The sequence below is a fragment of the Physella acuta genome, unplaced genomic scaffold (genome assembly GCF_028476545.2).
Source record: "Physella acuta isolate Inbredline_101_S28 unplaced genomic scaffold, ASM2847654v3 ptg000036l, whole genome shotgun sequence".
In the NCBI taxonomy this organism is placed as follows: domain Eukaryota; kingdom Metazoa; phylum Mollusca; class Gastropoda; family Physidae; genus Physella; species Physella acuta.
Genome location: NW_026731556.1, coordinates 57,905 through 70,000, shown reverse-complemented (window position 1 = coordinate 70,000; position 12,096 = coordinate 57,905). Strand labels below are relative to the sequence as shown.

Here is a 12,096-nt window from a genome sequence, read left to right as displayed (position 1 = left end):
TTAGACTTAATAAACGAAATGGCGCTCAACGATTTAGACAAGGCCACTACCATTCTCCCTAACTAAAACATTCACGTTAGACAGCGCCACTTTTACAAAAACAGTAGCGTTAGTACCACCACCATTCACGTAAAGATTTAATTAGACTTGCCAGGAACCCAGGAACCAGTAGCTTGGTAAGACCGGGTGGGGTTCCAGAGAGAGCTGTCAATCACTCACAGCCGGACTTAAATGGCTTAAGGGACTAGACAGGTTCACTGCCGCGGGCCAGTCTTGGAGGGGCCGGTCTGTAATTAGAAGAAAGCGGTGCTAGAAGCCACAGGAGGTATGTGGGGTAGAAGAAAGGCAAAGTACCTGTACGCTTCGTGGCTCGCTTGTTTAGGGTTGGGGGCGTAGGGTTGGCGGCGTAGGGTTGGAGGCGTAGGGTTGGAGATATTGGGTTGGTGAAATAGGGTTTGGTGACATTGGGTTGGTGAAATATCGTGGGGTATTTAGGGTTGGAGACATGGTTTCGAGGATAAAAGGTTGGCGACTTTACCTCTATCTACATCACTATCAACATAAATCTCTCCCCCCCCCCCCCCCCCCAGACTCCGCATCACTATAAACACAGATCTATATCACCTCTCCCGTGCCTCACTGTCAACACTAACATTCATCCCCCCCCCCCATATGACTCTCAACACTAATCATTGTCCTCTGTTTCGATTATTATCAACTCGTTTATTTTACCAGGCTTCTCCTCCCCCCTTCGGGACATAAATCCCTAGACGTAACCTTACATCCCCCCCCCCCCCCCCCAACATTGGGAGATTTTTGTCCATGGGGTTTATGTCCAGGATTTTTTTTAAACCGTACACCCGGTAGCTTTAAATGCTCGCCAATTACTAACTGGCATTTATCTGTATTGAAATATACATGGACACTGCTAAAGAATAATCTACAGTCCCCTTTACAACATGGGCAAACGTTGCTTTTGAAATCAATTTTATTTGGTAATTTAGCTAGACTATTAAAAATGACATTACTTTTTAAAGATATAAAGGAACATTACACGTAACAGAACCATCCTCCAATGGTACTCAACATGAAGTTATACTTGACCTTTCGTCATAATGACATAATCTTGCATGTAAAATATATTTTTGTATAGTAATACGATTCAGTATTAACGGTTGTGGTGGTAACAGCGAACATAACTACGCTGTTGTTTAATAGCAAGAGGAAATCTATAACGCTTTAAATCCAACTGTTCTAAGGGCACAATGAAGGGTTCCCTATTTTGAAGACAGCGGCCCCCACCCCATATGGTGATAGGGTCGATTATTTATTGATCAAATGTTTATCGACTTGGTTAATGTGTTTAATGTCGCGAAAAGTGATAAATCAGTTTGATTCGAATGTGCGATCGATTTGCCGTTACGTTTTAACACTTTAATCTCTTTAACGTATGTTGGGTTGAATTATCCTGTATCTATTGTAGTTAAATTTTAGTGTTTTAATTGTCTGTTTAAGGATTTGAACCATTAAATGTAATTTGAAATTGTATCGTTTAATTTGACTTAAAATTGTACCCTGAAATCTGACTAAAAATTGTAAAAAAATTGTATCATTAAATCTTACTAGAAATTATACCATAAAATCTTACTTGAAATGGTGCCATTAAATCTGACTTGAAATTGTACCATTTAATCGGACTTCAAATTGTACTATTAAATCTTACTTGAATTGTTAAAACTGACTTGAAATTGTTAAAACTGACTTGAAATTGTACCATTAAATCTGATACCGCTACGGAGCCAAAACAAAAGCTCTATTACATTTTATAAGAGTAAACCTCATAATGTATCCCCTCCCATCCCCAATTACACACCTCTTTGTTGTGTGGGAGTAATTGTAATACTATCTATCTTAATAACATCTTTTTCATTCTGTATTAGTTACTCATCTTACATAAAAGATAATTAGTTCTTCTTAATGAGAAATGTGACTAATTTAAATTTGAAATTTTAAAAAAAGAATCACCATAAATGTTATTCGCATAATATTTTACAATAATGATAGATTTAAAAAATAATCATGTTTATCAAATTTATAGTCTGACATGCTGTTGTTTTCATATCCTTCGTTATGGCTGTTTTCTTATCTTGTTTACATAACCTTGTCTTTGCTGACAGATCTTTTATATACTTCGTTACTCGTATGTTTTGACAATTATATTTGTTTTGTTTTTGAAGAGATAAAATGGTATGGAAGAAAACGACCGAAGCTTATATTTCTCATGTCAGTTTGTTTGAATATTTCAAAACACCGAACCCAACTTTAGTTTTAAAGTGTCACTTCACATTGGAAAGCAGTAACCTACCAGTCCACTGGTGCTTAATATTTAAAGAACATTCCAATGCTTTTATTTATTCAAAAAAAAAAATATATAGAAATGTTACCATTTTAAGGAAGATCTTTTTTTTTCACCACAAATCGAATAAAACGTTACTTAGTTTAGTGACGTTTTAAACTGTTGAAACTGTTCTTGACTTTTAAAATCTGAAGTGCACAGTTTAGTGCTCTGTTTAAAAGACGTGCCTCTCACGTATGTGATGTTATAGACCCCCCCCCTTCCACACACACACACACACATTTGGTCGTTTTCCTAAAGTATAAGTTTAGCTCCCTCACCCAACTAGTTTTGACAGTCTTGTTAAAGTAAAAATTAACCCTACCCTACCCCCTTTACTTCTTTTGACCGTCTTTCTTAAAATATGTTAGCGCCCACCCCCTCCCTTTCCTCAGTTTTTTTTTCAAAGTGTAAGGTATATAAATAACCTTTTGTATTCTTCTTGCTATTGTATTTCCGCCGTTTTCTTTACACTTTATCAATGTCTAGCTAATATTATCACCCTTATTTTTTAACACGCTACGTTTGTCTTGCTATTGCGTTCTGTTGTTCCTTGAAAGACCACACTAAGAAATAAACCGGGAATGATCTCCCCTAAACTTTCTCGAATATTCTTATATAAAACAACAGGGGATTGGAACTCGGGTTATAGACATGATTTTTAATCCATTTTAAATACTTAAAGTTTTAAAAATAGAATAAAATCTCGTAGACAAAAGAATTGCACACCAAGTGAACGTAAAATAAAAAAAGTGCACAATAGTGCGCAATATTATTAGTACTTTAAAAATTTACATTAGTTTTTTGAGAAATCGGAAGTAGCGTAAATTACTACTTCCGGTCAACGGAAATTACTCAAAATTTAACAGAAGGTAGTGAATTAGATCTTTTACTTACATGTGAAATTTCATTTATCTATCTGAAATAGTACTCAAGTTATAGGCTTTTGAAAAATTCAAAGTAGAAAAAGTACCACTTCCGGTTATCGGAAATCGCTCAAAAGTTGATACGGATCTACGATTTTGATAAAATACTTATATATGAAATTTCATCAACCTAGCTGTAACGGTACTCAAGTTATCGTGTTTACACACGGACAGACACACACACACACACAGACATACGGACAGAATTGCAAAGCCCAGTTTTTCAGACTGGATTACGCACAAAACCTCTTAATTTTGATAAATCTGGATTGATAATTTTTGCCCGATTAAAATAAGTCCTCTATACTTCGGATCTGATGAAGGACTGAGGTGTAATACGGTGAAAATTGTTAAAATTTCAAGTGATTTTTGTGCACGATTACAATACTTTCTCTATACTTCGTATATACGAGAAAGTAAAAACTAAACCCGCCAGGAAATAAGCAATAAGGCCACGGCTACCCTACCCTGGTGATAACAGTAGTGGGTTGATGGTAACTTAACGGCCACAGAGGAGATGGTGGCTCTAACCATTCTGTTTAATTATTCAATTTCAAGTAACGATAGGGAGTGTATTTCTGTGTGTTTTTGGGGTGTATTTGTGTGTGTTTGGGGGTGTATTTGTGTGTGTTTGGGGTGTATTGGTGTTTAGGGGGGATGTATTGGGGTTTGAGGGGGGCTGTATTTGTGTGTGTTGGGGTGTATTTGTGTGGTTGGGGGTGTATTTGTGTGTGTTTTTGGGGTGTATTTGTGTGTGTTGGGGGTGTATATGTGTGTTTGGGGTGTATTTGTGTGGTTGGTGGTGTATTTGTGTGTGTTGGAGGTGAATTTGTGTGTGTTGGGGGTGTATGTGTGTGTATCTGGGGTGTATTTGTGTGTGTTGAGGGGTGTGTGTGTATTGAGATGTGTATTTGTGTGTGTTTGGGGGTGTATTTGTATGTGTTAAGGGGTGTATTCGTGTGTATTGGGGGTGTATTTGTGTGTGGTAGTTGAAAGAGAAGAAAAGAACTAGGTTTTGATACAATGTTCCTTAGTATTTTGTCTGTCACCAGTGACTGACTGTACTAACCTGTGATACAAATCTGATTCGACTCGTTAGCAAGTATACATATGTTAATGTATGGCAAGTGGCCAGATTAATTAGCATAAACCTTCAAAACTAATTAATATGATTGTGACATGAGTTTTAATAATTACGACTAAGCCCATTTAGACGGATTTTTTTTCAAATAGCATTATACGTGTCGATATCATGATTGTTTAGACTACATGTTTGTGGAACAGAGATCTTAGAAAAAAAGACGGAGATAGAGAGAGAGAGAGAGACAGAAAGAGAGAATGAAAGAGATTCTGTATGTACCGTACAATTGAGAGCCACAAGACTTAAGAGAAAACCACTAAAAAGAAAACAACTAAAAATAAAATCACTAAAGAGAAAACCACTAAAAAGAAAACCACTAAATAGAAAACCACTAAAGAGAAAACACTAAAGAGAAAAACCACTAAAGAGAAAAACACTAAAAAGAAAAACACTAAAAAGAAAAACACTAAAAAGAAAACCACTAAAGAGAAAACCACTAAAGAAAAAACCACTAAAAAGAAAACCACTAAAAAGAAAACCACTAAAGAGAAAACCACTAAAAAGAAAACCACTAAAGAGAAAACCACTAAAAAGAAAACCACTAAAAAGAAAACCACCTAAAAGGAAACCACTAAAGAGAAAAAGAAAACCACTAAAAAGAAACCCACTAAAGAAAAAACCACTAAAGAGAAAACCACTAAAAAGAAACCCACTAAAGAAAAAACCACTAAAGAGAAAACCACTAAAAAGAAACCCACTAAAGAGAAAACCACTAAAGAGAAACCCACTAAAGAGAAAACCACTAAAAAGAAACCCACTAAAGAGAAAACCACTAAAGAGAAAACCACTAAAAAGAAAACATCTAAAGAGAAAACCACTAAAAAGAAAACCACTAAAGAAAACCACTAAAGAGAAAACCACTAAACGTCCTCTGAACAACACCATGTAACACTCACACGTCCCCCTGGTGCTATTTTTAGCCGGGGAAACAGTCCCGTTAGTACCGTAGCACATTCCATAACAGTCAATTTGATTTGAGCTACTCGCATGTAGCCGTGAGCTAAATTGTCTCAGTCGCCTCCCTTAGTTCCCTCGGCTTCTTATAGCAAAAAATTGGCCAAGTTCTAGGCTGGGTAATAAAGTATAAAGTAGATACCCCAGGGACTTGTTAGCACTTCTTGCATGGTAGGAGTTGTGTACGCATGTGATCTAACGGGTGGTGGAGAATGCCGTGCGTTTGAATTACTTGTGCGTGGCGGGGTCTTGATTTTTATGATGGGATATAACAATTGAGTTAGATGTTGTGTAAGTTAAAGAAATGTTAGATCACTTGATTTTTATGATGGGGTATAGCAATTGAGTTAGATGTTGTGTAAGTTAAAGAAATGTTAGATCACTTGAGGATTGTGCTCTCGGGAATAATAAGACGTTAAGGCAGAAAAAAAAGTTGCGTTAAATGTTTTTATTATATTTTGAAGCCTTTAAAAGAAAAACAAAATGAGAATACCCTGTCTAGGAAAATGCTGGTTAACGGAGCAATGTGTGTAGGATTTGTTTATTTTGTTTAAGGGGTAGGTCCATGCTCATTGAGTTTAATAATGATTTGGGCTACACTCCGAATTATATATTTTTATTGTGGCGGTGGTAATTATATTGGGTCATTTTAGAATGGAGGGGGTTGTTGAAATTAGGGTTGCTGGTGGGGGTGGGGATAAAAGGACGGTAACAACCCAGTGCATGTGTGTGTGTGTGTGTATGTTGGGGGCACGGTTTAAAATCAGGTTAATAAGGACCCAAATAGTGTGTGTGTGTGGTAGGAGAGGAAAGTTAACAAGTAGTAATGTCCCTTGCCTGTAGGGACAGTAGCAATGTCTTGGTACAGGTTATAACGTGTGTATGCTGTTATATGTTGTTAGTATTGATTAATATATCCTACTTTGTCTACTTTATTCAACCATGTCAAGAGAGCTGTATGGGCAGGTGACTGGTGACTCTAGTAATCGAGTCACCAGTGACCTGTCTGTATCAGACAATCCCCTCCCCCTCAACTCTCTTCCCACACATACAACACACACATTATTGTATCTGTTTACAATAAATCATGTATAGTATTAACCTGTCCTGGCCTATATTTGTGTTTTAGTTTACAAATTTTGTAATTTTATTGTAGTGTATCTTTTTATAGCTTGTAAGCATCCTTGAATGCATTTTTATACTTTTTTGCCATATATTGTATGTATTATTTATATAAAAGATATATTTAAAAAATAGTTGTAATATATTTTGTCTTTTTATCATGTATTTAAATTATTTTCTGTTTACATTTTGACTAGATGTAATGTTTTCTGTTGCCTTATTACTGTAGATGTAATGTTTTCTGTTGCCTTATTACTGAAGATGTAATGTTTTCTGTTGCCTTATTACTGTAGATGTAATGTTTTCTGTTGCCTTATTACTGTAGATGTAATGTTTTCTGTTGCCTTATTACTGTAGATGTAATGTTTTCTGTTGCCTTATTACTGTAGATGTAATGTTTTCTGTTGCCTTAATACTGTAGATGTTATGTTTTCTGTTGCTTTATTACTGTAGATGTAAAGTTTTGTCTAGCCTTTTAAGTAACTATAAATGTAATGTTTTCCCTTTGTTTCCCTGTCACTAGAGGCCCCTTCAGTGTCGTTAGAAGATGCCTACACAGGGAGACAAGACAACAGTTTGCTGTCAAAATTGTGGACGTGTCCAAGTTTACATCCAGTCCAGGTTTAACAGTCGAAGGTTGGTTTTTGTATTTCATAGATTTTCTTAGTGTCTCGCAAATACGCCCGCCGTTTATAATAAGGCTCAAGGGGAAGTAAAATAGTTTTTCCCCCATTCACAGTAATTTAACTGATTATTTCCCTTGGAAAGGTATTCGAAATAAAATAATTCTAAATTTAATTCTTCAATTTTCCAAAGTGGTTTTTGTTTCAGCAGGCTATAAACTAGTTTTATTTTGGCAAATTCATAATTGTTTATTGATGGAGTAAAATATAATCTTCAGTTGATACTGACGCTTTAGTGTCTGTGGTTGTGATTTAATGTTAGTTAATAAAACAAAAGTTTCCCATGAGTACCATCTCGGTTCAGATAAAATAAGTAAAAATACATTTTTCATATTGATAATTTTTTATCTTTAAACTGGCTGGTAAAATAATAATTAAAAAACAACTTAAAGCTTTCCTTTCTGCAAAATTCTGCTTTTTTATTTCTGATGAAGACACCATGTTGAGACAATTTGGTTTTTTTTATCGTCATACAATTTTTTTTTACATACACAAGTACACACTATATGTGTATGTTGCTAACTTGGTTTCGCTATACAGCTTTAAAACTGTATAACAACACAACATCTTAAAATAAGAAAGCCATTATGCATTACCCAGAGTTCACTGTACATAGACACGACCCTTGGGGTCCATTAGCTCAACAGTCACACAGGGGCCAGTAAAATTGAAAAATAAAATAAAGTATTTACATTTAGATAAGTAAATAAAAATGTATCTTGTCAGATTGTGTGAATGTCATGCCCTCGTAGATAGATCAAGACCCCGGTGGATTGAAGAATCAGACACAAGTGATTAGATTGTGTTTTCATGTCTGTACTCAGGCGACACGACTCGGCTATTTTTTTTTTCTCGTTTTTTTTTAAAGTTCTGACTTGGGTTAAAATAAATTCTAAAGAAGACAAAAAAAAATCGTTGGCGTCGACTTTAAAGTGACAAATTAGTCTGAGGTGCTATTATGTTGGACTTGTTTCTCAACCCGTGTCATTGAGTGCAAACAACTACATGTACAACTAGGAGGATTATATTCTTTGTAAACTGTTTTGTGTCTTGCATCGACTGGACCGATATATATATATATATATATATATATATATATATATATATATATATATATATATATATATATATCGGGGTGGTGGATGTGGGTGTGTATGTGAGCACACATCTGAGTAATATTGAAATGCACACTCCTAATACTGATTTCAACTCATTGCACCTTTTAATGTAACAATAATTTTAACAGTTTAAAGTTTTACACACAAGTGTGATTAACAAATATACTTGACAAGTTACAAGTATTTAGAATATGTTACTGGTAACTTAAACATAATTCTCAACAACCTTCCCCCCCCCCCCTTCCCTCCCATCTTAACTTTCCATTCCCTTAAACAGTTTTACTAACTCACTTAGTCTGTTAATTAAACCAGTTTAGGTGCTACCTTCCATGTTAAACCACATTTCTAGTCCGATAAAAAAAAATTAAGTACTCGTCTACAACAGCGACTTCCCATCCCCACCCCCAATACCCTTAGCCCACATAATGTAGCTCCGTAATGCCGCGCGCGCCTCTAATGTAATCGATGGTTTCGGAAAAATCAATCAGCCGTTTCTTCTGCCCAGAGACCAAACCTCCTAGAAGTAAAAAAAAAAAAAAAAAATTCTTGACTTTTTTTTTTAGGATGGTGTATCCTAAAGCCGTCAGTCTTCTTGGGTTTTAGATCTACTTGTTAGATACGTAGTCTAACGTCGATTCCCGTTTGACCTTGAGTGATGTGTGGCCAAGGTCACGAGACTGTTATTGGCGACCTTGTCGTTTACGTGGCCAGGCTCGGTTTATATTTGACCTTGTCAGACGGATGTCAAGGGACACTTGACTGTTATTGGTGACCTTGTTTGAAATATGGACAGGGTCATTGGAATGTTTTGGGTGACCTTGACATTTATTTTGCTATGGTTGCATTATTTTTTGACCTTGTCTGATTTATAGCCAAGGTCATCTGATTTTTATTTACCAGGGCTGAAGTGTGCTGATGTGGCCACAATCTCATGACCTTCACAGATGACCTTTAGATATGTTGTCTCCATCCCAAGATGACCTTGAAATATTAGATGCGCGTATCACATATCTATTCATAGCGACTTTGTTTGGAATTTCACCTCGTTACCTATGCAGGGATGATCACGTGACCGTTTCTTCTATCAATTACTGATCTACATGTGACAAGTTAATATTATTATTAGTCTTCAGCAGAGTTTCTTCCAGGCATCTCTTCGGGGGGGGGGGGGGGGGGGGCTAAGCCCCCCCCCCCCCCACCCCGAAAATTTTTTACTGCCCCCCCCCCCCCCCAAACGAAATGAAATTTATATAATTTATATAGAAAATATATACTTTTAACAGTGTCCGACCCCCCGAAGAAAGTCAACCGCCCCCCCCCCCCCGAAAATTTCAAGTGCCCCCCCCCCCCCCCCCCGGAGAAAAAAGTCTGGAAGAAACACTGGTCTTTAGTCTATACAAACCGCTGTTTACATTTCAGTTTAGCTTCAACTTTTTAAAAACTCGTGGTGAAGAGTAGGACATCCTTGAATGGTGAAAGCTCAAAAGTAGAGACTTGTTAAGCGATTTTTTTAGTATGGATAATTGATATGGATGGAGGTGTGGATATTGGAATTGGTTAATGGAGTTTTAGGGGTTGATGGTTGATCAAGGTTATAGGGGCTGATAGTTGGATTAAATTTTGATAAATCTGGATTTAGAAATTTCCGATTAAAAATAAGTTCCTTTTACTCCGAATATGATGAAGTACTGTGAAGTAAAACGGTGAAAACTGTCAACATTTAATGTGATTTTTGTGCACGATTACAATACTTCCTCTATGCTCTGCATACGAGAAAGTAAAAAGTCATGGCTAAGACTCGAATCACTCCTGTACAGACATGATGAAGTTTTCTCAAATTCCCCCGTCACTGCCTTTTTACTAGTCATAATTATCCACTCGAGACATAGGAAAGATCTTTAAATATACATATATATATTTTTAAGAAACGCAATGAATACGAAGTACTGACGTGAAGTTGAAATTATTGAAGTGAATGTTATTCAATCATCTACGCACAGTCGATTATATAAAGGGTCAATTTGATCCGAACTTTAAGATCCCTCCCTAGCGCCATGTCTATTTTCTTAAAGAGCCCACGCTTGACCAGTCACTGAAAGCACTAATCAGACTGACCAGTGCCTCTTGAGCAGTCCCATTGAGTGCCGTCTCACTTGACCAGTCGGGCTGCGGTCAGTTTTGGACTGAAGTTGATTGAATCCCAACCGGGCCCAGATAGCGCTAATGGTCAGTCTAGCACCAGTTCTGGTCATTAAGCTGATCGATGCGCGGGCTCTGGCGCAAGATGGACGCCGGTCTAATCAACATCCGACCCAGTGGATTAAGTTAACACTAGAGGGACGCCACCTACTTGATTGTATCTTTTGGGATGTTTTTTTTTCTATTTTGTGAAGCCCCTGATAGAAAAGAACTAATTACTGTAGTAAATGATTAAACAGAACTGGCGCAAATAAATCACAGATGGGTGGTGGAAGACGGAGTCAATGAGTGGACTTCTCAATAAAGCAGGACTGGATCTTTTTGATATTTTCGTTTAAAATATAATAATACAATTTTGCACTATTTAAGTGTACGCTTACATCTGGCAAAAAAAAAAAAAAACAACAAAAAAACAACAAACAAAAAAAAAAAAACCATTAATACATAAGATAAAAGGTGGCTTTGATTTGTTTAGAAGCAAGTGCATTCTGCAGTTTTACAGCTGATTCCTTTAGTATCGATTATAATTGCAATATTTGAAAATTCTAAAACTAGCTAGCATAACCTCGCAAGACAACAAAATAGTTTGTGGATGTTATAAGACCCAGATTTCTAGTATTCCTGAACTTTCTGGTTGGTGATATTCAAGGTAGATTTGTTGTGAGATGATTCGTCTTTTGTTATGATGACTGCATTAGACTTTAAGCGAGAAGCCATACGTGTTAAATCTATTCTCTTCTATTTCTGCATAGAGGTAAATTGAAAGAAACCATTCATCTTGAAACTACTGTTTGTATTTGTACACAGATCCCAAGCGAGAAGCCACAATATGCCACATGTTGAAACTCCTGCCTTGTATTTGTCAACATATCTAAAGCGATAAACCATATGTTCAAATCTAGTTTCTTGTAATTGTGTATGTACTTCAAGGATAGAAGCCATACATATTGAACCTATCGTCTTGTCTTATGTATGTCCACAGATCTAAAGCGAGAAGCCACAATATGCCAGATGTTGAAATTCTGTATTTGTACACATATCAAAAGCGATAAGCCGCAATATGCCACAATATGCCACATGTTGAAATTCTGTATTTGTCCACAGATCTAAAGAGAGAAGCAACAATATGCTACATGTTAAAACTTCTGTATTTGTCCACAGATCTCAAGAGAGAAGCCACAATATGCCACATGTTGAAACACCCCCACATAGTCGAGCTGTTGGAGACCTACAGTTCAGACATGATGTTGTACATGGTCTTCGAATAGTGAGTACACATTGTCCTTGTTAGTGTATACACATTGTGTTTGTGTGCTTCTTGGTGAGTATATACGTAGTGTTATTTTTTCCACTATTCTATTGTTACCACATTGTGCATGTTGCAATTGTGTAATATATGTTAATGTACACTATTCAAGTCTATGGTATGTTACTGTACACACTAGTACTGTGTTCTTTATGATATTTTTTGACATTTCTCGTATGTGTGTCTATGCTTGACTCCTTACCCTAGCGTAAGACACACCATGAAATGTACTCATTGCTGTCTTAATATGTC

At 36.4% G+C, this 12,096-nt stretch overlaps 1 protein-coding gene across 1 annotated transcript in view; it reads left to right on the top strand.

Annotated features, from left to right (window-relative positions):
• Window positions 1–11,805, top strand: part of LOC131942750 (peripheral plasma membrane protein CASK-like) — a gene marked incomplete at its 3' end in the record, with an annotated part of 126,715 nt that extends 114,910 nt beyond the window's left edge. The window contains exons 3-4 of the mRNA XM_059302672.1: window positions 7,062–7,174; window positions 11,700–11,805. Coding sequence (XP_059158655.1) covers window positions 7,062–7,174; window positions 11,700–11,805 — 219 coding nt within the window. The remainder of the gene's footprint in view (window positions 1–7,061; window positions 7,175–11,699) is intronic.
• Window positions 11,806–12,096: the final 291 nt, after the last annotated feature.